Source organism: Coloeus monedula (assembly GCF_965178545.1).
Source record: "Coloeus monedula genome assembly, chromosome: 6".
Taxonomy (NCBI): Eukaryota; Metazoa; Chordata; class Aves; order Passeriformes; family Corvidae; genus Coloeus; species Coloeus monedula.
Genome location: NC_138786.1, coordinates 28,566,475 through 28,594,126, shown reverse-complemented (window position 1 = coordinate 28,594,126; position 27,652 = coordinate 28,566,475). Strand labels below are relative to the sequence as shown.

Below are 27,652 nucleotides of genomic sequence, written 5' to 3'. Positions count from 1 at the left end.
TGGAAAATGGACATGCTGAAAACTGCAAGCTGTTGGTTTTCATTTTACATTGAGTCACACTTCTTCATATTATATACATTATCATGTGTAGGAACATTGGGTACAGAATTAAAAACTAGTACACAATCATGCAGTGTGAGGAGTGTAAGGTATTGTTTAATAGACATTTCATCATGGATCAGACTGATACAAATAATAGAAGATAGTTTGGTACAGCTGTATGCCCATGTTTGGTTGGTTGAGTTTTTTGTTTGGGTGTTTTCCCCTTTTAAATTACAAGTAGTTTTATTTGATTAACGGTTAGACATCACTTTCAGTCTAAAAATGGCTTATTTTAAATGCATTTCATATGCCTATGAGCTACTGAAAGTCAGTATTTGTGTTGCAATGCTTACATCAAACCTTTTAGGTGCAATAGTTCTGTCTCTCTTAGTTTGACCATAGATCTTCCTGTAGCATAGTCAGATACTGAAATACAACATTGTTTTGAACATGCAGAATTACATGCTCACTCAGATTTTACATTTTTTATATTCAGAGTGGTTATATGTCTTGTAGCATTTGCTATAAGTTACTAACCCAATTGATTATGCACTCGAAAAGGAATTGTGGGTTACCCTTCAACTACGGATAGCAAGGTAAGTTTCAAATTTGGAACTGACTTTGTTATCTTGTTTTTTCCACTAACCAGTCACAGCTGTACTTAAGAGGCTTCTTGAAAAGATACCATGTTGACTTCTAATACTGTCTTTATTTTGAAACGTAAATACTGCTTCAAGTTATTTTCTTAATGCCTTTTTTTGTGGGACCATTTTAAAACAGGATTACTGGCATATATGACTTGCATTTAAAACAGCCAAGAAGTGTATTTTCTCATAATACATAATTTCTCATAATTTTCTCATAATCTCTTTATCTGGTACTAGGTTAAAAAGGTCAAGCTAGATTGCCTTTTCGCGATTCCTCGTTGCTGGAGTTTCAGCGAGTGCTGAAACTTCCCACCCACGCGTTTTGGTTTCAGGCACTTGCTGACGGCAGAGCTTTCGGCATGTCCCTTCCGAGGCACTTCCTCGTGCCCCCTGCGCGCCGGGGTTGCCGGGGCCGGCCGCAGGTCCCGCCCCCAGCCGGTGCAGGGGTGCGGTGCGGCGGCCGCCCCGGGCCGGGACGCTCCGCATCGCCCGTCGGAAGTGAGGTGGCGGCCGAGGGCGGGGCGCGGGCCGGAAGCGAGCGGGGCCGGGCTGCGGGCGGCGAGGAGCCGGCGGCGGAGCGCGGGCAAGGGGCGCCGGGCAGGTCCGTCTGTCGGCGGCGACGCCGGCGCAGCCCCGGCGGGGTGGGCGAGGGCGCGGTGCCCGGCGGGCCGGGCAGTGGGGGGGGGGGGCTGGGCGCGCTGCGCCACCGGGGGCGGGCCGGGCCCGGTGTTTGGGCGAGCCCTGCGGCACACGCCCACGGGCCGGGAGGGTCCCTGCCGCTCGCCCGCTGCTCAGACCGGGGCTGGCTTCGGTGTGGCTGCGCTGGGCCTGGGCAGCTGGTGACACCGAGTGGGGTCGGGCCGGGGCCTCACCCGCAACCCCAGCACTGCGGAGGCCTCGCAGGGGCTGGGACCCCCGTGCCTCGGCTGCGACGAGGCTGCTCCGGCCCGGGGTAGGGCTGAGGGCGGGCTCCGCGGGGCGGCGGGGGTGCCCCCAAAGCGGTGGCAGCTGCTTCTTGCTGTTCACTTGAGGGAGAAAGCAGGGGTTAACCGCGCCGCGTTTGTCTGATCGATACTTGCTTTCCTTTCTCTCTGCAAGGAGCTTACTTGCGTGTCACCTCTGTTTATTAGGCTAAATGTAAGCGCATGACAGCGACAGTTGTAACTCCCGTTGTTCTGACCTAGGAAAGCCAAAGGAAGCAAGGAGGAACTTTTTTAGACAGGCTATTTTAACATTAACAGCTTCATTAGAAAAAAATGTCTTGGTGAGTCCTTTTCAGGTAAAACAAGCAAAGTTTTAGTTTGTCCATTTATGTGCAGTTCATTTATAGATTTCATTCATTCATAGTTATGATTCAAATACAAATTTCATTTATTTAGAAATATTAAATAAAGTTATTTGGGAAGATGTCCTGAATCCATTTTCTGAGCTCTTGAGTTTTCAAAAGAAACTGTTTTAACAAATCGTAAATTTTGAGGTCTGTCATTCAAACTTTGGAGTAACTCTTCCCTCAGTTACTCTTTCCTGTCTTCTGGTTCTCTCTGCTCCTCAGTAGCTGAAGGTTGTTTGTTTGGTGAGTTTCTGGTGGTTTTCTTTACCAGTCTGTAAAGTAGGATTTTGTGATTGGTGTTTCATTTTGGTTTTCTCTCCAGTAGTTTAATTAGAATTTTGACATGCTGCTATGTGAAAAATCTCGTTCTGATAGTCCACATCTGGATGAAAATTCTCAGCTTTTTCCATTGTGGTTGCCCTGCCACTGAGAATTTCTACCAATAGCAGCCTTGAAACATCATTGGTTTTATCCTGTAGCCCAACCAAAGAATTAGAGTAAAATTTTAAAAGTAAGAGCAGTGTAATTCATATTTATTTTCATCTAATCTTACATTTAAATTATATTTTAAATTAGATGTGCCTTATTTTTAATAGCAAAAGTGGAAGGGAGCTATTCTAGTGAATATTACATTCACTTTCTTTTTCCAAACAGTTTGTATGCTCCCACTAGACTTGTTAAATTGGTGTTGCTTCCTACTGGCTCTTCAGTGTGAGCTTCACTAAGTTAGCTGCTGAAGTTAGTAAGCACTGTGCCCTAGTCTTGTTCAATACATATTTATTTGTAAATAGAGAAACATGCTTCTGTTCTGTTTATGAAAATAGGCTTATCTCTTTAAGTAAGGTACTCTCTTGCAACAGTTGTGTCTTGCTGCTGCCAAAAGTGAGAGGGTTTGTTTGGTGATGTCCTCCGTACTGATCCCTCAGTACATTCGCTGAGTATACTAAAACAGCAGAAAAATATTATTGTTTTCATGGATTTGTTTTCTTCCATTTTAGTGAGTAAAATTTACTGTAAGGGGGACTGATGAGTGCTGGAGTTGGCACAAGGTAGGAGTAAGAGCCATTTGGGATGGACTGGCACTCCACCCTTGAGGTGTATTCATTATATATGTTTTGTGTAACCAAGCCTATTATTTATCTAGGCCTGCTCATTGTCTTTTAAAATTATGGGGTTCTTTCCTGATATTTAGTTAGGTCAGTCAAACTTCCTCTTACCCCTATCTTGCTTTATCCCCTCTTGTTATGGAGCATGTTCATGCAGTTAGTGTAGGCCAATTTTGTTATCTGAATTTCTTATGGAAGAACATACAAAGCTGTTACATGTGGCATGTTTATGTAGATGTAGCTGGTACACACGGGGAGCTGAATGCATGTTAGTTCTTGAGGCTCAGCTGAAATACTGTCTTGTGTAGCACTTAGGTACTCTGTGATACTCTTGCAGCATCACAGTGTTAAGGATATGTCTGGATTTTAAATAATCAAGTGTAACTCAGTCATCCTTGAAAATTATTGTTAAATTTATGAGCAGTCCAAAACTGAACAACCTGGAACCATTGTGCTCTGATGAGATAAAATCATGGAAGTTGTGCTCTGAGCAAGTGTGGAATGCTTCTCATTTATCGCACAAAAAGAAATGGAGAACTGCTTAAATTATTAGTTTGTTGCTGTCTGACTTCTGTAGCTGATGAACTAATTTGATAACACTTGAGGCTCTTATTTTTGTGCTGGAAAATCCCTATTATTTCCTCTTAGTAGATGTGATAAAGTCTGGTATCATGGTTAGATACAAAATGGTTGTCTTTGGTCTATGTGAACTCCAGAGATTGGAGTAGGGAGGGGAGGGAGAACCTGGTCATGTTAAGAACAAAGGCTTTTTACGCATCTCTTTCCTTTCAGCATCCCAAGAGGAAAAGTCCATTTGGAGTGGAAATAAGTGATTCCCAGAGGACTGTCCCAATGACAGAGCTGTCTGCGCATTTACCCCAGTTTCAGCATGGGCAGCTGACAGAAAACTTCCCTGATACCCACCTCAGCAACACTGTATGTAACAAACAATTTTACTACCTGGTAGCAGTTAAATGGGGATGAATAGTTCATTGGGATTAATTTTATCTTTCTGAACTGTTGTGGTGATAAGCAGTGCCAAAAGAAATATGCTGCAAAACTATCTGATGTTCGAAACTAATTTTTATGTACAGATAAGACTTCCCCAGTTTAAAGTGGTGTTGGAGTGACCAAGCCATCAAGGAGGAAAAAAAAAAAAAAGAATGGGGTAGAACACTGGTATCAAACACTGACATTTACAGGATTTAGTGAGCTCTCTTGATCTAGCCTGGCTGTGGTTTGCTTGGTTCACAGGTTTCTCAGTCACAGAGTTAATTTTAGTCTAGGTAGAGCTTGAAGCCTGGGTTTTGTTATTGCTATTGCTGGAGGACTGTTCCTCTGCAGGAAGAACAGCTCTGTCTGGTCTTGTGAATAATTCTCAAGGTGCTGTCATGGTTCTTGAAGTTTTGGGGGAGGAGGAACTCAAAACATGAAATTTTATGTGAGTGCTTTGAAAGACCTAAGTGCATACTTGTTGCTAAAATTATACCATTGTACCATATGTATTTTGGTAAAATCAGGTTTAGATTATCTACTTGGGTGTGGTGCTCAGGCTCTTAGACTTGGCACACTGTTCTTTGTTCCTGCTACAGCTCTTGAATATCAGGTTTCCTTGTGACAGAAATGCTCTTGTGAGGCTGGGCCACTTGTAGCCATGTCTGTGGCAGTAATTCAAGAGAATGTTGTGATTCCTGCCTTCAACTCTTCTATGCAATCGAGCAGTTTAAATAGAATTTTGAAAAGTCCTCAGATAAGCATCATGCTATATCAGTAAAAATATAGAACATTTGAAAAATTAAAACAGAAAAGTGGGAACTTGCCTACTGCATCCTTTCTCCTTTTACTTCAGAGGGAATGAAAAAGGTTTATTTTCCTCTTGGACAGGTGAGAGATTAATTTTTATTGAACACTTCTGCCAGATTAAAAAGGCAGAGCTCAGCGATAAACTGTGGGCTCACCATCCTTACAGATAACTTGGTGATGCTCCTTACCAGCAAGGGGTTCTATTTTCTTCTCACTAACAGACTGTACTGATGAATAATTGCCACTTATGCTTTTCCTTTCCATGATTAAGTAACTGTAGTTTTGATACTAAGTTGTAATGATGTTTCTCCCCTTTACACATCTACTTTGTTTTTGTACATACCTACTAAAGCCCTTTCCTGCTTAAGTATACTAGCTTCTGAGGCTAACGGTCAGCATGTGAAATCATTAAGTGCTATAATTTGCCATCTCTTCTTGTAGTCACACACAAAGAGTTCAGCCCAGTCTTCAGTATCTGCCACTGCATAATGACCTTTTAACATCAGTGGTGTATGTGAGAACTGATTAAGTCCATGCCCACTGTCAGGAATGGTGGTCTGCTCCTGATGGATAAATCTGGATTTAATAACTAAAAACTTCTTATCAAATATGCTAGGTCTTTATCTCTTGGTTCAGGGGCAGCATTGGTCTGGGTTTGCTATTAACTATTTTCCCGATAGGGGGGAAAAAACACTATCATTTGCTTCTGATATTGTTTATTCACCTGAAAGCGCGTAGTTCATAACTTACATTTGCTTACGGTGTTACAACAGGTGTTACTGACTTTTTAGCTTCAGAGTTTTCACTTTTAACTATGTCTGAGGAAAGTGAAGAGTCTGTTCCTTTGCTTCCACTTCAGCAAGAGTCCATGGCCTCTGCTCTGTTTAATACTGATCAGGTAGGATATAAGTGCACTTTGTTCTTTTAAGCAGTGGGGCACGCGCATGTCACGTTTAGCTACACTTTAGTAGCCTGAAAGGACAACTTATTTTCTAGCTTTAACTGCAAATTAGAGAATAACTCGTGTAACTCTTGATTCTGATCTGATTTTCATGCACTGTGTTTTAGTATGTAAAGGTCTTTATTGGTGTCTTTGTCCCTTACTAGTGAAGGGAATAAAATAACACATGTAGGTCTAATTTTTGCAGGTTTTCTCTTTTTGTTTGATAATACAGGTTTTTGTAGTGGTGTTCTTAGTTGATCAGGCTTTTCCTTTAGCTGTTTTTGTGTCTTCTCTGTGAAGCTGTAGATTTTTAATTTATTTCGTATATTTCTGTTCCAGAGATGGGGTAAGTGCTCCCTCGTGCAAGACTGTTATTACAGCAGAGAAAAAGCAACGCATTCAGCAAGTGTGCAGAAACTTTAATACTCAGTCTGCTCCGCTTGTGCAGCGTTCCAAGGCTCTGTTCATCTCCGCTATAGTGTTACTTATGATTATCTTAGGTAGTTTATTTAGATGGTTAAGTGTATTGGTGTCCTCTTGTAGACTGAGAGAAATGAAGTATTTTACTATCCAAGTGAAAAATGTTACATTTCTGCTGTAATCTGTACAGAAATGGGTTTAGTTGTAGCCAGCATTTCAGGTTAATTAAACATGATCTCTTTATTTGCATTCTCCCATACTCCCATTTCTATCTGACTTTCAATAATTGTATGTGAGGACTTTATGCAAGATGCCAAGTGGTTTATAATAAATCTTTCATTAAGTAAGAAATAATTTTGAACCCACCATCTTTTTCGGGGCATATTTCAAGTAAATGATACTAAATTCAAACTAAGGTTAAAACTTGTAACTCTAAAAATCTGGTTGTGTCCTAGTTTTAATTGTTTAATTTAGACTATTTTAGTTTGGGTTTTCTTTCTCCTCTTATGTTCCATTTCCTTAATGAAAAATGAAACAGATTTTCTTAGAGGACAGATCTTGAAACCCTGCTGAGCTTGTTCCTGAGGATATCACAAAAAAAGGGAAGAAATAGGCAGAGCATTTGGTGCATATTGTTACTTTGTACTGCTTTGTAAAAGCAAATTTTTCATGAGTTGGGGAAGTTGTAAAGCTTCAACCAGGGTTTTAGCAGTGTCAGTATTTACAGTTTAAAGTCCAGGGACTTGTGCTCCTTAATCACTTAAGTGCTTTTAAAAACCCCACTGAGTTTCTGAGTGTGTACTTAACGTCTTCGCTTTTCTGAGGGTGGGGCTGGGAAAATTCTGTAGAAAGAATCTCTAAAATTGCTATTGATTTGTTGAAAAACTGCAGTGAATAATGAGGTACAAGTCAGCAGTTATGTTTGGAAATGCTAGTGAGATCAGGTAATTGGACTTCAACATTGCACATTTAAGGAAACAAACTACCTGAGTAAAAATACTTAAGGAAAAACAAATTATGTTATTTTCAGTGCCCTGTCTTATGTCCAGATCAATTTTATGGAAACTGAGTGATATTTTAAAGGTATTGCAAAAGGTATCTTCCTTCCGTTTGTTGTACATTTTAATCTAATGCTGCTTTAGTGCACTTAGTCAACTTACTTCACTTAGCATGAAGCAGTTCAGAAGAGATGAGATAAAGATTTTTGATTCCTTACAAAATTATTTCTTTATCTCCTATATTAAACCTCTAGAATTTGAACAGTACAGCACTGATTTTGGATGTGGTAACACACTAAAAAAGCTAGTGATCTGTATGAACTGTCACATTTTAGTGCTTGTTTAGAGTGCCTGATAATGGTTTTGTTTCTTTGTAGTCCAGAACAGGTAAAGCGTAGAACACTCACATGCACACAACATATGAAAGGTGAATGCTCCCTGCTCTTGGGGCTTCTTGAAGAGGGTACAAAAGATTTGTGACACAAGGAGCTTGGAGTGCAGGCCTGATCATTTACTTGTAGGTGATCCCAGTTTGTGCTTTTGCTTCCATTGGAAGTTTACCACTGTCTTGGTGTTTGAATTATACCCTTGATGTTTCATGTATTATGCCCTTCATGTTTCAGTGTTAGGAAGAACAGGAAGCTCTTCCATATTTATTGGTAAGAGTGGTGGAATTCCTTCAATGTCAGTGAAAGGATGTGGCAGTAGGTTCCTTGGGAAAGAAGAAAGAATCTGCATGCTTGACTTACCACGCTAAAACTTTGGGATCAAATAGCACTCTAAAGACTGAGAATTACCTGGGTTTCATCACCATTTCTGTGTCATTCTTACTAAAAATGTGAGAACACAATACCTCATGAAAGGCCATTTTAATATATATTCTACTTAGTGTGCTGTAGTGGCAGTAACATAGTAAAGGAAGTAGAAGACATTTTCTTGCCATTTTCATGGAGAGGGGATCATAAATGTCTGTTTGGCATTATTCTTAAGGGTCAATACAGTTAATTCTTGTCAAGTTACAGGCGTTCTACTGTCATGCATCTTTTTACCAACTGTGGTTTGAACCAAGGGAAAAAGATGCCTTTATTCACCTTTTGAAATTCTGTTTAAAGGAAAGGTGACACAGGCTCTTAGATGCAACTAGCCTACTTTTGACTGTTGGTGTTTTTAATGTAAATGTTTCTAATGTGACCTTGTGCTCCCATTCTTTTAATAACTGTGATGCAATTAATCAGTACTGTTCAAATCCCTGCTGTAGCAACTGTTCTTGGTAGTAAATACTATCTTACATGTTTCCTCCTCAGGGTCATCTTTAGCTTAATGTATCAGCACATGATTGTGGAGAGTTGCTGAGGAAGCTGGTTTTTATGTATTGCAGAATGACAACAGTGAAAGACGTCGCCATGATAATAGTGAGCGCAGAAGAAATGACAATGCCGAGTCTGAGACTAATGGGCAGCCACAAAACAACATTCAACGAGTGGTGGAGCAAGATGAAGAAGAAGATGAAGAGCTAACACTGAAATATGGGGCAAAACATGTGATTATGCTGTTTGTGCCTGTCACACTTTGCATGGTGGTCGTTGTTGCAACTATCAAGTCTGTCAGCTTTTATACACGCAAGGATGGACAGCTGTATGTATCAATATTTTTCCCTATCTTTCTAGTGGACTTAGATAAATTTCTTTAAACTGCCATTTCTGCTGGCGTCTGATTCAAGCAGTGAACTTCCTCTTGCCTCCATTTTCTCCTTCTCCAGTCCAAAGATAGTTCTGTTCTCTTCCTTCCAGAAACCAGACTCTTCTCTTTGGGGTACTGTTGACATTTGTGGGATAATATCTTGGTTGTTACTGTTTAATTCAAATCCTAGTCCTCATTTTAATACTTCATCATACTCTGTAGTATTTATAAAATAAACTCAGTTGTGAGCCAAAGCCATTTCATGTGTACTATGCAAGAATACAAGCATTTTGGAAAAGTAGCAAAACTGCTAGTGTAAATGAAATAACATATATGCCATGTTCTGGTTTGCCCATGCTATTTGATAAAGAAATTCAAATGCAAGGGGAATATAACTTCAAGAGGTTCATTTCTGGTGAAGTTATAGAAACTTTCCTGGCAGATGTCTCTGTAGATTTTTTTAAGATTTTGGTAAAATATTAATTTTGAAAAAAAAAAAACCAATTCAAGTGAAAGCTGATTTGAGAGAAAGGGGGCAAAGGAAGAACACTGCGCCTGTCAGAAACTGCAGCAAGCCATAGAATCACAGAATGTTAAGGAGTTGGAATGGACCTTAAAAGTCAGTCTAAATGTTCCACTGTGAAAACATTTAGACAAAATGATTCAAAGTGTGTTTGGCTTTGAAATGTTTGTATAATACAAGCATGTCATAAATTGTTTCAATAAAACATGAAGTTCTTTACTTTAGAAGTTGTTGATCAAAGAATTTTATTTTTTTGAGATTTTATTTACGGTCTTTTCTCCCTGCCTCGCCTTCCCACCGCACAGTGAAGTAGTTGGCCCAGGAGGTTGTATTTCTTTAGGAAAGAGTGAGTTGAGCCTGTATGTTGTTTTATTGAAATCACCAGGGAGCCTTTCATGGTGAATCCATAAGTGAAACTCCAGCTGCACTGGCAAGCACGAGTGGTGGCATGGGAGAGTGGCAGTGAAACATGGCATGGGAGTAGCCGTATTGAACAGTGGGCAGTTGCAGGCTTTATCTGCTTTACAAAGCAGGTAACAGTAGTAATCTAAGAATGTAGGAAATGCAGGTCTTCTAAGGAATTCAGATTTGCCTAGTATGATACTATGCCACCTTTCAAGTTTTGCCTTAGTAGAAAATAGATATTGCTTCTACAGCTCTGAAATGAAAGATTACTGCAATTTTGTTTGATGTTGGCCTCACATACCAGAAACATCTGTGCATTCAGTGTCATTTCAGTTGACTTTTTGTTTTTGTAGCATCTACACTCCTTTCACAGAAGAGACAGAGACAGTAGGACAGAGAGCCCTGAATTCTATTCTTAATGCAGCCATCATGATCAGCGTTATCATTGTCATGACCATCCTCCTGGTTGTGCTTTACAAGTACAGGTGCTACAAGGTGAGTAGCTTTGCTAGCTTTATTTGTTAGTACAGATTATTTAGAGAATGGAACAAAATGAAGGCTTATCAAGGATGAGTGAGCAAAAGTAGCAGAATTGGTGATTTAATTCACTGTTTCAATTTTGTGGCTTCTGTTCCTTGGACACAAAGCAGGGCAAAAGGCCCAGTGCTATCGCTGCCATCTGTTCTGTCAGTTAGAAATAGCGTGACATTGCTTTCTATTCTTTTGAAATGTTCATGCACTGAAATCTTTCTGTGGTCAAGAAATATAAAGGACAGACTTGGTCATACTTTGAGGGCTCCCCTCTCCCACCCTGTCCCCAGTACAGATGTCTCCTATCAGTGTGATGCATGTATGGCTGTACAGACCAGGCAGTATTCTTACGGCAAACACAGAGACTCTAAGGCTCTTTGTGGAAGGCTTCAGTCATGTAATGATGTCATCTAAGCAAGTCCAGGCTTAGCATAATTAATTGCAATGTCACCTGCATGGGAGGAGTTGTCCATGAAAATTCCTTGTTTGTTTTGGTCTTAATAATCATTTGACAAGGCTTAGCCTAATAAAATTTCTCAGTATGCAGCCAGAACCTTTAATCTGTTTCACAGTTGTAAAACAAGTAGTGGGATTCAGAGGTTTGCTTCATTTCATTTTGTTTTCAAGAGGGAACAATGGTTTTGGTCTTCATGTCTGTGGGTGAAATCCCTTTATAAATTATCTGTGGAGTGACTGGGAAAATTATTTTTGCCTGAATCTACATACATCGTGGGATACTGATTTTTAAAGAATGGACCTTCACTTTTATCATAGTGTGGTGTTACATCTGAACTGACAAAGTGTTATTAAACTGGCAGTTCTTTTCATTCTGATGAAGCCAAACAACTACGGTGCTACTGTAGCTGGATTCCTTAGTAGCCAGTTGGTTCTCCTCAGATGCTCAAGGCATCACCTAGTTTTTACTAAGCATTTTACATTTCTGGTTTCCTTCTTGATCTTTTAAGGCACAGCACATTTTCCTTACAAAAATATTTTTTCTACTATAAATTAGAATTATTAGATACCAGAAATGTCCTGTGGTTATATTTTATGCTAATTACACTAAATAATTAACTTATTTTTAGATCTCCTAACAGAGTAGTTCTATGCTGATGTATCAGAATGCTGTGAACTGTAGCTACCTGTCCATTGAGTTCTATTTTACATGCAGTTCTATATGTAGATTGTAGTCTAGATTACGGGGAATGAAATTTATTATGAAAGAGCATTAGGTCTTCATCCAGTAGCGATAATTTGCTTATCTTCACAAGATTTTTATCTGAAAACTCTTTTGAAGAAAGGAAATACTACTTCAGCTTCATTGTTGTTAGTTTCCTGTGGTTGTCCTGCACAATATGTTAAGCATGATCCTGATTCTAGCTCCTCAATTTAACCAGAAGCAGCATCTTTGAAGGGGATTGTATTTGATTAGCTTTTTCTTTTTAATTTATCATTCTCTGCGTTCTTCATTGTTTCAGTCTGCCTAACCAAAATCTGACTGCTGTAGCTCATTTTAATTCTCTGCATCCTGCAATCCATCCTTAATTTTTATTCAAGTTGTAAAGCCAAACTTGTACCAGCAATCAGTTAGTGTTGAAGCTGTTGTTAAATGAAGAATGAAAATTCTTTAATGAGAAGGCAAAAAACCTGTTGTGGTAACCTGCTAAGCAAAACTTACAAGAAGTACGTTGGAAAAGTCACTTGTAAGAAAAGAGACTGGTGATCTGGAAAATGCTATAGTAAATGAGGTACATACTGAGAATAAAGTAAACATCTGTGTGTAAAATGCCATCTTAGGTGAACTCTTGAAAGTGCCTCCTCTAGTTCTGCTGACAGTAGTTATGCAAGGTTTATGTAGAAGTTTGCTGGTCTATGGCCTTGGTGTTTGACACTGTTAGCATTTACTATTTTTTAGGATGAAACATTACTATACACTTTATTTTTTTAAGTGATAAGAGTTTAAGAGCTTATATTACAAATAGAAGAACTACAGGTAGAAGTCATGAGATAGCTTTCTTTGCTGTTTTCTTTAAATAGTTTCAAGTAATTTTACAGAGGAATAAAGTTACTCTTGTTAGGTCCCTACTTAGTAGCTTTACAAGTTGTTGGAAAATTTGGTTCTGTTTCAGTCGATACCTACCAATATTCACCTTTGGAACAGTTTGTTCTCCCACTTTCTGAGAGTGGTGACAGTTTGATGTACCAAGACAGATACTTTGGCAGTTTTCCTGCAGCATCTTTATAGGCACCGTGCTTATTACATGTGGGGATTTCTTAAGTCTTTTTGAGAACATACTAGCAAAAGCCAATCTCTTAGATTAGGAAGTTAAATTACTGGTTTTATTAGGTTGAAAGTTAAATTTGAACCTCTTTTGAGAGAGTGTGAAGGAGGAGAATGAATGTTTCAAAAATGGCTGAGAATTTTAAAAATGCCTATGAAAAATTTAGCATTAGACTCAATGTGCTAAATTACTAATTGTAATGGCTGGATTCTTAATTTGCCAGAAAGTCCTGGTTGCATCACGTAAGTGTGATTCCTTTACTCTGTCTGCATGTGGACTTTCATTTTAAGTTAACTTTTGCTAAATATTCTAAGAACTATAGCATAAGATGCATTTTACTACACATCTTTAAGAAGAGGACAAAGAGATAACAGTTTTTTAACAGTTTCTGAGTACTTTGATCTGGTATACATATATAGCTAATTTAGCCAGTTAATTTTCCACTGAGTGTCTGTACAAAGCAGGATTCCTTATGTAGCTTTGATTCCTTGATGATTGCTTCTGACAGGTTGTGTACTTGCAATACTGGGTCAGGTTTTGTATAAGAGATTCTCTGCTGGGACTTGGACAAATACATGTTCATTCTCAGTTAAGAGATGTTAAGAGATTACTGGAGTTAAAGGGGTCTTCAGTTTGGGTTTTTTCATTTTGCATGATAAGTACTACAAGAGTGCACTTCTGTCAGCATAAAGTCTAAGTGCTTGTCATTTCCAGGTGTAAATCTTTAAGTGTCCCTGCTGAATACAACACTCAACAGGGTTTTTTATTAAATTGTTGGGCATGTATGTCTGCTCTCATATCAAAATTAGGGATTATGTCTATAGATGGCTGATAGAGAATATAGAAATCCTTATATAGTCATTCATTGATGGCATTTCAACAGATAAGCACTGAAGGTTTTTCTGGGTTCCAGCATTTAATTCTGTAACTGCATTCTGAAAATTATTCGAAATCAGAGCAGCACAAAAGTGAATCATGTTTTCCATCTGTGTTCATGCTGGATGATTCTGCTATGTTATAATGCCACTGGTATCAAAATGGTCTAAAAATATTCAAGCAGTTGTTTTCAGTAGAGCTAAAGAACATCTACTGAAAGTCCACAAAGCACTTAAAATTCTTAAGTGTAAAGTGAAATACACCAGTGTGCATGGAGTAAACATGAATCTAGCAACAACCAAAGAGAGAGGTTTTTTAAAATAATTTTCTTGCTTTAAACAAAAGGAAAAATAACCTTAGAAGCATTTTTAATAGACACTAAATTTAAAATAAGTCTAAAAACATCTGCGTTGTTATCTTCTTCTCCAGGTGATCCATGGTTGGCTTATCATTTCTTCTCTTTTGCTGCTTTTCTTTTTCTCATTCATCTATCTGGGGTAAGTGAACTAAAGTATTAATGTGCTATTTTACATGTATCACTTTATGTATGTATTTCTTTTAGAACAAGGCCTTGAATCTTAAGAGGAATGATAGTGATTAAGCTATTGCAATAAAATTTTTAGTTTTATGTAGGCTGATAGAGTACACATAAGAGAGAGTGTGATTTATGGGTTTATAGTGCATCTGATTAGGTACAGAAGCTGTCCATCGCATGCATCACCAGAATAAGCACATCTTGCTTATCAGAATAAGCATATCTTGCACAGAGGAGCTTGTTCTGCTGGCACGTCTTCTGATAACTTAATTTTTCATTGACATATGACTCAAGGGCAGTTATTTACATGATGGCTTTGATTGTTAGCTGTATATGCAAAGCCTCTTTGCATGGGAAAAGAGTCAGCTGAAAAGAATCTACTATCTCACCAAAATATAATCAGTGCTTTTCTTCTCAAATTTGGAAGCATGCCCTTGTCCAGACATCAAGAAAATTCAGCCAAAATACTCGGTGTTGTCTAAAATGAGCAGCCTCCTCAGGGTTTGTAACTAGAGTTATGCCATTAAATTATTATACTCTGTATGTTTCTATGCCAGTTGATGACAAACACTTCTCTTTGAAGAAGCTTGTTTAATTTGTTGTCTGGAAGGAGAACGTGGTCTTCCCTTCAATCACAGATTTTTGCTAAAAGTGATCTGTGATGCTTTTTGTGGTCAGTAGTTGCTCTAACCCTAACAATGGCTTTTGAAGTACAAGGCAATTCCTTTATCTGTCCTTCCTGCCTCACAGCAGTGCTGGCTTCCTTTTGCCAGAGGCTCAGAGAGTGAGGGAGTTTGTAGGCCAATTATACACGATGACAGTAAGGGACATCCTGTTAACACTGTACATCTCAAAGGTCAACTGACAGCTGCAGAAGACAAATTTCCTGGAGGAAAGTATTATGCCAATGATAGGGTTCTTAGTGGCTTGATGAGTTGGTAGCAGCAGATTCTGCAAAAAGCCATCACAACCATTTCTTCCCTGAGTCAGCAGGAAATCACCTGTGACTTGGTGATGACATTTGTCTATTTTGGTTTTACTTATTGAGGGTCTTAATTAGTTCATAGTATTTGGTGTGACAGAGACATGGTTCATCCAAAAATAAAGCTTTTTACTTCAGTGTGTGTGTGGAATAATGGAATAAATGTGTTCTCTTTGAAGTTAGCAAATCATTCCACAGGCAGCATGTAAGTAGAGAGAGATCTTTGTGTGCCTTTAAAGATTCATTATAACCTCACAAGTTCTGATTATCCTGATTTTTAAAAGTTCTGAGTATAATCAAAATGACTGATTTTGCAGTAATGTCCTTTCCCTTGCTTTGATTAAGAAGGAAATAGAACATTAAGGAAAATTTTCAGAAGAGGAAAAGAGTTGGTGTGAAGCAAACACTGGCAAAATTAATCCCATTGTGAAGAATTGTTAAGTACTAATTGGAGAAAGAATTTTACATTTATGCCAGTACACTGAATATGAAATTTTTTAAAAGATATTCTGATGTTTTCATCTGTTATTTGTTTCCATTGTTTCAAGCAAATGCAGTCTATATTATTTTCCTTTTTTTTTAGCGAGGTTTTTAAGACATATAATGTTGCCATGGACTACATTACGGTGGCACTCATGATCTGGAACTTTGGTGTTGTGGGAATGATTTGTATCCATTGGAAGGGTCCTCTTCGGCTCCAGCAGGCATATCTCATTATGATAAGTGCTCTCATGGCCTTGGTGTTCATTAAGTATCTTCCTGAGTGGACTGCATGGCTTATCCTGGCTGTCATTTCAGTGTATGGTAAGTCTGGGAGCAAGGCACAGTCACAGGTCCTGTGGTGGAATTTCTTTTATTCCCTGACTTTTCCACTTGTCTGACTAGACCTTAAAAAAAAATTGTGTATTTGTGTGTGTGGGTATCATCCAAAGCAGCAAATAAGGTGATTACAGACTTCATAAATAAGATCATGATCCTAAACTGAGATCAGTTCCCTGCAGCTGAGGGCTTTGTGTTACTGTATGATCCCATCTTCCTTCTTGTTTCCTGGACTCTCTAGATTCTCTGGGGAGGAGAACTGAAGTAATTCAAGAGAGGTGATGAGAGAGACCCATTTTGATCTTTTTTGTGAAGGTGGAGAACTTTCAGCTTCCCATTTTCCCCAAGAATCTTTGGAAACTCTTTTACATTCAGAATTTAGGAGCTTGTTGTTTCTGTACAGTCCCATACAAATATAGATCCGCCCAACCTATGAGTTGCTCAAATTTGTGGACATAGAAACAACAATCTGATCCATGCCTGTAATATAGTGAGAAAGAAGGAAGGAAGGATTAAGAGCAGTTTGTGTTGCTCAAAGTCATTTTATATTTAGAAGTATATAGTTGTGAGATCTGTTTCCTTGGCTTTTTTTTTTTTTTTTTTTAATTCATTGTAGTTGTTGCATACTGCTCTTTTCCAGAATGATGGCTGACAGAAACCTAGATGTAGTTTTTCCAAAAAGCTTTAGGGGGCACTGAGCACTTGGTAAGAAGATCACTGTATCCTAAATACTGATTTAATTTCCAGACTAAAAGACTAAAATTCAGTTGCTTAGACACAATTAAAACATTACAGCTAAGTGAAGGTGTGCTCTTAAGTTGAATTTTTTGGAAGCATGTAGGTGTGCTGAATGTGTACTCTCCAAGTCACTGATCATGATAACGACTGAGAATCTGTCCAGATATAAGTGCAGGGGTTAATAAGATTTTATTAGCTCTGATACATCAGTGTACCCCTTAAGTGTTCTCTTTCTTCAGGAGGAGGAAAATTGTCCCTTGTGTGTATGCTCATGGATCACAAAGCACATTAAGAAAATCTTCCCATCCCCATGCCCCATTTCCACCCTTCATACAACTGGAACAAATCTTGAGTGCTCCGAGCGTTCAGCCTTTATTCACTGATAGCAGAACAAAATTACTCTTGAGATCAACTTCCAAGACCATGATGTAGTTGCTTTGAGTGAAGGGGATATAAGTTTTCAAAGCCTGTGACCCCACACCAAGAATTCTGAGTGGAATCAGCAGTGGTGCCAGGGCAGTTGGCTCAGGTGCAGAAGGCCTCCTCTGAGCAACACACAGCTCCTGACAAGTCAGCTGTTCCTTTCAGTGTTAGATTCAAATTCATTTAAAGACATCTGGTGAGTGGACAAGTGTGAAAGTAGTAGCAGTGTTAGAGCTCTCTACCCAGATATACTGCTTCATAGGAATTAAGTAAGCCTCACCTGTTATCTTTTAGTGTTAAACTTAGGTTGCAGGAAAGCTTTCCTAATAGAAAGTAAGCTTGGGTATTTCCAAGATGTTAGTTGGAGAGTAGCTTTCTTGAATTATTCACAGGTCAACATATAGGCACAGATACATTTGTAGTTACATAATATCTTAAGTGAGGAATATTATGTTTTAAAATTTGTATGCATATTACAGTGATATGTAAAATAGGTTGCACAACTGAGAATTTTAAAAAGCATTCCTGTAGGATACTGAATTGTGGCCAAAGGCTGTCTTTGAAGTCTGTGTTCAGGATGCATTTTCTTGCTACAAGTCTCTCCAAGTGTTATAGAAAAAACTTAACTGTGTCTGCAGGGATGGAAGATCTGTTCACTCTTCCTTTCAGATTTGGTTGCTGTCCTGTGTCCTAAAGGTCCTCTTCGTATGCTAGTTGAAACAGCTCAAGAGAGAAATGAAACTCTCTTTCCAGCACTTATTTACTCCTGTAAGTACGTTTTGTTAAATTCTTCAAGCTTGCAGTCACCCACTCATCTGAAGAAATTTTCTCATTTTTCTGGGTTTTAATAAGATGCTTTTTAGCTGGAATGCTTAATCTGTTCACTTGGGCCTCAGTTTTCGTTTCACTGTTGACTCAGAAATGTGGAACATCATCTGACTGAGACATTTCAAGATAAAAACCAGCATGTTGTGTTCCAAAAGACAAACAGGAAGAATGGTAACAGACCTTGTTTTGGACAAAATAGTATGTCCGTAGGCTATGAATTAAGCCTGTTCAAAGGGAGCACTTGTTTTCAGAAAATATTTTCCAGCTTTCAGTCCTTAAATAACCTGTGTCTTAGTATAAGGAATGTGAGAAATTGCTAGAAAAAGGTTTGTGTGACTGTTTTCTCAAGAGCTTGTCCTTTTTGATAAGCTTCTTTTTTGATTTTTGATAAGCAGTTATGAAAAATAACCTATTGAATTAAACTTGCAGTTGTGACCTGTGTATCAATTAGTACATAATTCCCCTGTTTCTGTAGTTCCATGTTGCTAGTTGTAGTCGTGTGGATAACAGTAAAAGAGGCTAATCGTAAGTCATTATGCTACTGGTGCTCCAGACAGGCCTGTATTTGGAAGCAGGAAGTGTGCTGCAAACCAGCCACTTCAGGGAAAGCTTACAGTGGAGAAAGGGGAGGGCTTTCTTTATCTGTCACTGGCTCTTTATCTATCACTCTTGCACGATTATCAGTAAAACATGGCATAACTGCCTGTTACTCTCTTTTGTGAGAGGAGAGGTTAACACTGAGACCTTGAATTAAAACACACCTTTTACTTGTAACAATATTTGGTTACCTCCAGATTGGAGAATTTTTTGTGATGGTGGAGGCAGAAAACAATTAACTTCGATGCAGATACTGCCTCTGAATTGACATAGCTCTGTAACAGTGTTAAGAGACCTTTTTACTTGCAGATAAAGGAACTGATTAATGAAAATAAGTAAAGAAATTGTTGATTTTCACAGCAAGCCTCATATGTAGAAGTAATTTGTCTGCGAACAGCTGTTGCCTTTTTTTTTTTTTGAAATCTGGTAGGAATAAAATTTTATTCACCAGTTTCTGTAAATGTGTTGTAGTTGGTACTGGCTGTGTTCCAGATATTACTGTGCTTTAATGAGGGTAAAATTGCCTGTTGGAAAAGATAGTTGTATCAAAAAACCCTATGAAAAATGAGAAATAATGGATTGATGCTAACGCTATCTCAGAATTCCATACATCTGAAGATACAATTAGCTATGCTGTTGTGGTTTGGATTTTTTTGATAGCAACAATGATATGGCTTGTGAACATGGCTGAGGAAGATCCAGAAGCTCAACGGAAATCCAAAAACTCCACCTACAATAAACAAGGTAAGTTTTGCTTTGACAAACCTTTCACTTTATTGGAATACACCTTTATGGATACGTGTCTTTCAGTTTTTTAAGAGTCCTGGGTGCTGTAGAAGAGTGAAAGCATAGAGGCCTAATTAAGAATGATGAATCTGTCAAGACTTGAAAAAATGTTTACTCATTGTGCAGTTAATATTCATGCATTCATGTTTCTGGGGTCTGGGATATTGGTGTTGAAATGACTCTCAGTATAAAACTATTAAGTGAGCTCAACTGCTTGTCAGATTGAGATGATATAGTATAATACCAACTCATTTATATTTGTATCAGACAGAAATATGCCTAGCCCTTTTGGCTATGCAGATAGTGTTTAAAACATGGCATTTGTTTATTGATATGTGTTACTAAAGCAGAGTGCAGTTTCTGAATTTAACACGCTGGAAAGCGTCCATGTATATGTAACTTTCAGTAAGTTTTCTGTTTTACCGAAAAATTAAGCTGTCAGTGTTGACTAAAGAAGCTAATTAAATATTAGATGAGAGTTTATTCCTTAAATTGTGATCTTTGTCAGGTCACCACAGAACTTCCACTTTCATGTGGATGTACTCCTGAATATTAGGACTTGAGTGCAACATGTAGATGCTGTGACTGCAGAGTGTACATTGACTCCTGATTGTTTAAGTCAATATTAAAATCCTAAGTGAGGATGTCTTGTGATTGCGAGGATGTCTGCTAGTGTTAGATGTTGCTAAGTATTAGGGAATATCTCTTTTTATCTTGCTCTTCTATGATCTTGTATGTGGAGAGACTTTTAAGTTTTAGAAGGCACATTTTTGGCACATGCCTTTCTTCCTTTGAGCTCTGGCAAGCCAGACCCAGAATGAAGATGCTGAAGCAGATGATGGTGGCTTTAGTCAGGAATGGCAGCAACAAAGGGACAACAGAATAGGACCCATTGAATCAACACCTGAATCACGTGCTGCTGTTCAGGCTCTACCCAGTAACTCTCAAACAAGTGAAGACCCTGAAGAACGTGAGTATGGACTATTGTGTCTGAAAAGCTTACTTAATCTGAAGCTAGGCAGTCAGGCATCCTGAGTGCACAGATACAGGATTCTGTGAGCTAATAGCAAGCTGAAGAGATGCTCTTGCTCAAGATCAATACTGATATGCATCATAGGAATAATGGTGTTGCTTTTTGGTAGCATTTCGTTTTGTTGCAGGAGTGAGTAATACTGGCCAAAATGTTCTTTAGTTTGATACACAGACTCAAAACTTTTGTTGCACAATCTGTTTTCAGACCATTACACAGTCAGTTGCATTAGCCTTTGTCTTTTTCATGCAGTGTTCTGCTGTGTATCACCTCTTCTGGATTTTAGGCCCTGTAAATGCAGTCACTACCAGGTGTTTTTGCCTCAAGATTAAACTACTGTAATGCACTTGGTAGGAAGCAATGTTTAAAACCTGATTGGAGACTGGAATGAATGCAGAATGCAATGGGCTTGCTTAGTTTTTTCCAGCATCTAGCTAAGGTGAAGTATCTTTTTAGAGTGTATGATATCAATATTCAGATACCTGTTTTAACAGACTCATGGTTTCCAGTTGGAGTTTAAGCTGCTATTAAATTTGCAGAATTCTAAATAAATTAGGGTGTGCCTGTCTAATAAACTGCTCTCCCCATGTGAAACTGCCATATTTTAGCAGTTACAGCTACTTCCTCTGATTATCAGGTGCTCCTCTGTTTAAAAATACAGAGACTTCTACTTTAAGAACAGTTTTAAAATTTACTTTGTCTCAGTAAGTCCAAATTCAGCATGCTGCAAATCGTTTTTAATTTCCAAAGCGTAAAAAAATAACATTATGATTCAAAAATTTTAGCAAGGTGGCTATTTTAGTTAGTTAACTTTTTAACTAAAACTCTTGTCTAGCCAGGCTAATAATTTTCTCCCTCCTGTATTCTTGCAGTGAGTAGTAATGATCCAGTCAGACTTGTCAGCCAGCATTAGTTTACTAGAAGTTTGGAGCATCCAAGGTCTGTTTCAGCAGTGAAAGGGTGTTTTAGTGCTTAAGAGCTTTTAATGAACACACTGTTCTAGGCATTTATTGGAGGCCTGTCGAAAGAGAGTAGGGTTGCCTTTTTTCTTTTATGCATTTTCTCCCTTATTTTCTTTTTCCTTTCCCTGCCCAATGATTAACCAGGCATCCACTTATGTTTTGATGTTCTTAATTCCTCTTGGAACTCCAAAGTGAACATTGGGCTGGACTGTAGTGAGGTGGGGAAGTAATCAATAGGCCAAATAAAAACAGCTGGTCACCTGATGTTGGCCTTTCTTAATTAACATCTTGGACTAAAAGCTCAGAAAGTGAACTGGCATTCAGAAAATCTTACTGTACTTGCAGAAATAACTGAGTATTGTGCTTCCAGAGTTGTCACTAAGATGGTAATTACTATTTAAAAGAATAAGAGATAATGAATTTTCCTAATCCTCACATTTTGGACTAAGTATGTTGAGTTTTTGCATCTGTGATATGCTCTGTACTTAAACACAAGTGCTTTTAAGAACCACCTTCATAAGAATTCAGTAGGAAAATTGGGAAGGCAGTGGAATATTTTGCAACGTATGGGTTTCTAACTGGCAAAGAAAATATCATCTGCAGGGAATTTATTTTTTCCCCTCCCTCAGCCAGTTTAAAGGAATTGCTCTTCCGTATTCTGTTGAATATGACAAGACACCCAAAAGTGGACACCCCTCCACAAATAAAATTACAGATATCTCAGTTTGTATATACTGCATATATATGTCCAGGAAAATAGGAGTATAAGCAAATTCTAATTAAGGGGTGAATTAATTGAGTAGTATAGTATTTCTAAGCCATCTTGTTTCACAGGAGGTTATTGCTTGATTCAGGAGTGGTACTAATTTTGAAAATTAAATGTTATTTTTAGCAAGTTTTGTTAATAGTTAATGTAAATGTAATTATTCTTTGATAATTACTGATGTGTAATATTAGTAGACTGATACTTAATGCTGCCATATGTTCATCTTGCAGGAGGAGTAAAGCTCGGTTTAGGAGACTTCATTTTCTACAGTGTCCTTGTTGGCAAAGCCTCTGCAACAGCAAGTGGGGACTGGAATACAACTTTAGCATGTTTTGTAGCCATATTAATTGTGAGTACAATGTAAAATTATAATAGGGATAATTTCTAATGTTCATCAGGGACAAAGTTGTAGCTGCTGCATTTTGTCTTTGATTTTGTTTATTGGGGGGCCAGACTGAAAGCTGGTGAGGACCTTAGCTGTGATTTTCATTGGCTGTACATCTGTCACTTAAGTCTTTAGTTTAGGAAGACATAAAACATAACCTGTAGAATTAATATTTTTTTATTTTATATATATATATATAAAATATAATCTTTTGCTTGTCAGAGTTCCCTAATTTCTCCCTATGTTTTTTGTGTTTTGTTTTTTTTCCTTCCCCTCAGGGTCTGTGCCTTACACTTCTGCTTCTTGCCATCTTTAAGAAGGCCTTACCAGCTCTTCCAATCTCCATAACCTTTGGGCTAGTTTTTTATTTTGCTACAGATAACTTGGTGCAACCCTTTATGGACCAGCTAGCATTCCATCAATTTTATATCTAGCAGACATGATGCTGGAATGGATATTTGTAGCAAATATGGGAGGAGGAAAAATGGTTTTCCCTCAGTTCTCAAGCGAGACTGAAGTTAAATACTCAAGATTCCAAGCCTGAATCATTTCAACTTCCTCCGATGGTGGTTTTTGGTTTGCTTTTTTTCCTGAGACAACTGCTGCACTGGGCACCATATGAATTTTCCTGTGTAAAAGTGGCTTCTTCCTGATGGCCAGTCTAAGCCAGGTGCTGTTATATCAGAGGTAATCTGGTATGCATATCTCTGGTAAGGACCGCCTGTGTGAAAATTTCTAATGCTTCCACCAGCAATGTGATCTCTTATCACAGGCTGATTGTTTTCACAGCACTAAGGGTGCTCAGGACTTCGTTGATGTTAACAGAGGAAGCTGACAAATCACATGGAACCTGTCCCTGTAACCGCTTGAAGAGAGCAAGCCCAATCTGGACTTCTTCAGCAGTGATTTTTTGACAGTGGAGTCCCAACTGTGTAACGGGAAAGGACTTCATAGCAATTGGACAAAGGGAGAAAGTACTGTCACTCAAAGAGTGCTCCATGACTTCATAGCCTCTGTGCCTGAGTGTGTTTGGTTTAGTAAATTTAAAGGCTTTTTCTTTGGTTTTTTTTCCACACTGGAACTAGAGCCTCTTCTCGGTTTCAGTACTTCGTATTCTCAAGCATGGAGTGCACCTTCTGTACACCTGCTCCAGTTTATGTAGCTGCTTAGACTTGGACTGAATTATTTGGCAGTAGAGGATCATAAGGTCCTAATTTGGATCTTACATTCTAAAAGGTTAATAAACTGCATGAAAAAGCAATTTCGGGACTTACTCTGTGCTCTTGCAAATCGTTTTGCTAGAGCACCATTTCAAACCCTGCGTTTGAAAATAGTCACTAACAACACAGCACAGACTGCATCACTGGTGGATGTTCCTTCTGTTGGCATTCTTACGAGATAAGTAGGAGTTTGCAGCAATCCCAGATGGAGTTTAGCTTGCCAGATCTAGAGATCAAAGTGCTATTAGGAGCTCTTCTAATGCATCACTGAAATTCTTGGTCATGAAAAATATGGTTTAGAGTTCTGTTGACCTGAGTATTGGTCACTCAGCCATCTAACACCTCAGGCTGGCAAGGATTTTTTTTTGTGCAGTGTCTTTATTGGTGAGGATACTTAAGTTAGGTCAGAGATTGCTTAGTGTCACCAAGGAGCAAAATTTGTGACCCTCTTTGCTTTAATTACCTCTCATGAGGAACTGGTGATTGGCAAAATGAAGGACAGTTCAATATCACTGAAAAGAAGATAGGAGATTTTGAACTTCTTACAAGAAGGAGAATCTATTTGAACATTAAAACTGCTAACCTCTGATTTCTTCTTCATTTGAAAGAACTCATTTATGAATAATTGCTTGGAAATGAGATGGATGAGATGAAGTTGATTTTGCCATAAATTCTTACTGTGTACAAGTAATGTTTTTTCTTGGGAGCCATAGGGAGTGGATGGGCATTCTATTACACTTGCATCTTGATACTGGAGTCCTTTCCAAGTAGAGCAGCTGTCAAAATCCTGACACTAGCTCCTTTTACCTTTTTTTTTCCTGGGGTTTTGTTTCAGGTCCTAATGGATTCAAAGGACTGAAACATCAGAGATGCTCACCAACCATTGCCCAAATAAAGAAAAAAGGCTGTGATGTATAAATCTGCTTTAAAACCAAGAAAGGCTTTCTTTGATTGTCCTTGGTAATGTATGTCTTTTGGAGTATGACTTGTTAACTGTAGTGTTAGCATTTACATTTTCATAACGTACATTGTCTTGTGTCATCTAAAGTACTTTTATTCATCTCATTTGTGGGCTGATTCATTGTGGATAGCATTAATTAACTAACTATATCAAAATTGCTTACAGTGACTTTTCAAGTCAAACTTGTTTGTGTTTTCTAGCTTAAATTACTGTTCCATATTTTGTTGCAATGAAGTCTGACTTAAAACAGGTTAATTGGTGAGGGATTTTTGGGATTTTTGTCGTCATTTTTTGGTTGGGTTTTGTGTTTGGATTTTTTTTTAACAAGACTTTGAGTTGTTTATATACCATTGTAACTTGTCCCTTTCCTGAGCATTATATCTAAGAAAATTCCCCCATGTGTTTTATTGGGCATCCCAGCTATAGTTCCATTGTATAGAACAGGTTTGCTAAGAGTTGGCATCGCTAGCATTTGTGTATCTGAGCTGGCTCTCAGTTAAGGGTTGTTACTTAATTGCAGAAGCCATCTCTCTTATTTCTTTTTTGGCTTCAGTATGCATCAGGGGAGCATTAGCTCCATTAAGACTTGCTTTAGAATCTGTATAAATGTACAAAAGCCTTTTCACATACCTGAATGGGCATTAGATGTACAACCTAAGGAAGAGCTCAGAACCTTCAAACACTAAATTGTCAGTCTTCCACTTCCCAGAGCTGCTTCTGTTACTCTGAAGTTTTAATTTCTGAGCTGGTGTAGCGTTACAGTGATGGAGAAACTGTTTTTCACAGAAACTGTTCAAGTTTGTGTTTGAATCTCAAAATCAGAAGGGAATTTGCTTTTATAGGCGACTATATATGTTAAAAGTACACTGCTTATTACCAGGTCTTAAGTACACCTTCAAAAACCAGATGAAATTTTCTAATTTGCCCTCTCAGGCCAAGTCATAGTAGCTTGTATTTCAAATGATATCTTGCATCTAAGGATTATCTCAGAAAGTAGGTCCAAATAAGGTTCAGTTGCCAATAGTTTTTGTTTGCATTTGGGTTGTTACTACACAAGTGTGAAGGTTGTGTCACTTTCTCTCCTTTGTCTTGAAACACCGATCTAATTTGAGGTTGTGATTCACCTTGGTTAGATTGTTGTAACTGAAAGATTTCTCATAAGTAGTCTGCGTTTTTTGAGAGAGTTCCCATTATTACTAAATTAGTATGTTAATGACAGCACATTAGACTGTAGCTCTGAAAGAACTATTGTGTAACACAAAGTAGATTCATCTCTTCTGTGCTCAGGCAGATTGACTGGTAACTGTTGTGTGGCTGTTTCAGTGTTCATACTTTGAAACTGGCTATCATAGTAGCTTTCTCTGCCCAATCAACTTATATCAATAGGTCTTCTTTGACTAAGCTTCAATTCAATATATAAATATGAAAACATAATAACAAATTACATACTTTCCTAAAATCTAGGCACTTCCATTTGTCTCTTTTTTTTTTTTTTTCTTCCCCCCCCCCCCGTCTATTGGGGGATTTAATCCAGGGCAAAGAAAGAGAGATCCCTGGAAGGTGGTCTTACAGCAAAGGCTTAGGATACTGTCGTATCTGTGTATGGCTATTATGGTCACACTCAAATTCAAATGTCATCTGTGTGAGCTGTATCCTGAAGGTGTAAGCATGTGATACTGCAACACATTCAGGATAGTTCTGGATGGGTAGATGATGACTTCTTTGAGCCAAAAAAATCAAGGGCTGTGCTCCAGTAAAAATGGCTGATCTCAATGTACAAAGCAGACATGGGCTATTTCAGGCATAGGAGACTGGTGCTTCTTGGATATATAGATATATATCTGTACCTATGGAGATACAGATTCATGTACTCTGGACCTGTACATGACAACTCTTCTGCCATTAGTACAGTCAAGGAGTAAATATGCAGAAGTAAATTTTGGATGGATGGTACTGTTCAACAAAACTTATCAAAATGTTTTATTTAAATAATTACTTTTGACAATGCTGTTGAAACAAGTTTAATAGATTGTGGAACACGTCTGCACTGTGATTGCATCTCAGTGGTAAGTTGGTCATTGGAAATGTTGAAACATGAACTAGAATGGAATTCTTCTACACTCAAAGCATTTGCTGTTTTCTTTTTTACAGACACTGGTTTGTACATAACCTGAATTGAATGTGAATGTTTTTTAAACACCTTTCTGGTTCTTGATAAGATACAGTTTTGATAGATTATTGCAAATTTTCCTGTGTTTGTCTAATTATTAAAATAAAAGTTGCATGGATCCTGGTTCATCTTGTCTTTACTACTTTATTTTAAAGCCATCACTTAAAGCTCTTGGAAGCATAAGCACTGTAGTTATTTTTATTCAACATTTAATGAGTAAGATTCCTTTCTTAAGGCATTTAAGTAGCTGCCTTATTTCCTAGCAGAAGAGCTTCAACTGATTTTTGTATAATTACCTTTCTCCTAAAAGCTACTTTTTGTGTTCCTTTAAAGAGTCAGTCAAAGCCTGTTTCAAAAGCACCCATAAGGTATAATTAAGGCACGAAAAATGAGATTATACTGAAACACCAACTGGCACAATGAAAATTACCAGGAAAAATACATAGGATGTTCAGAAAGGAAACACTTCTTGAACAGTGTTGTGTATTGTTATTTTGGAGTTGATTTCTTACCAATATGATTGAAATTGAGCTTTTTTTTTTCATTGTTTGGAAAAGTATTCACTGCAAAGTTCAAACTTGTTTGAGTTGACTAACTTCTACTGAAGAGGGTTTTTTTGGGGGTTACCTTTGTCTCTGCATGAAAGACCTAAGTAGAGGTTCATCCTGAGAAGTAGAAAGTAAAGTACAGGTGCTGGGAGGCCTGTGTGGATGAGCAAGGAGCTCCTAACTGAGCCCGAACAGGAAGTGGAGAAGAGGTGGAAGCAGGGGCAGATGACCTAAATGGAGCATGGAGTTGTTTTCTGATCTTGCAGGGATAGTGTTAAGAAAGCCAAGGCCCCTCTGGAATTGCATCTGGCTAGAT

General features: G+C 38.3%; 1 protein-coding gene across 6 annotated transcripts; it reads left to right on the top strand.

The window, feature by feature from the left end:
• Positions 1–1,223: 1,223 nt before the first annotated feature.
• PSEN1 (presenilin 1) lies at positions 1,224–26,914 on the top strand. 6 transcript variants are annotated; one of them, XR_014226442.1, is made up of 12 exons: positions 1,224–1,290; positions 3,918–4,061; positions 8,668–8,924; positions 10,251–10,392; positions 14,016–14,083; positions 15,687–15,907; positions 17,753–17,851; positions 19,169–19,252; positions 20,091–20,264; positions 22,283–22,401; positions 22,716–23,124; positions 23,227–26,914. XR_014226442.1 is itself a non-coding variant. In XM_082282728.1 (12 exons), the coding sequence occupies exons 2-12, from the start codon at positions 3,978–3,980 to the stop codon at positions 22,869–22,871; spliced, it is 1,443 nt and encodes a 480-aa protein (XP_082138854.1). In that variant the 5' UTR covers positions 1,224–1,290; positions 3,918–3,977; the 3' UTR covers positions 22,872–26,914. The 6 variants fall into 6 exon arrangements, 4 of the variants coding, with proteins under 4 accessions (XP_082138854.1, XP_082138851.1, XP_082138852.1 ...); XR_014226443.1 differs by having other exon boundaries at positions 22,716–23,673; positions 24,493–26,914; XM_082282728.1 differs by adding an exon at positions 5,788–5,826 and having other exon boundaries at positions 22,716–26,914.
• The last annotated feature ends 738 nt before the right edge of the window (positions 26,915–27,652 follow it).

Excerpts from the sequence above, each read along its gene's own strand:
- PSEN1 (XM_082282728.1), top strand. The coding sequence starts at position 3,978 with ATGACAGAGCTGTCTGCGCATTTACCCCAGTTTCAGCATGGGCAGCTG. Across the intron at positions 20,265-22,282 it reads AAGTGAAGACCCTGAAGAAC|GAGGAGTAAAGCTCGGTTTA; the intron begins GTGAGTATGGAC and ends TTCATCTTGCAG. Across the intron at positions 22,402-22,715 it reads GTTTTGTAGCCATATTAATT|GGTCTGTGCCTTACACTTCT; the intron begins GTGAGTACAATG and ends CCTTCCCCTCAG.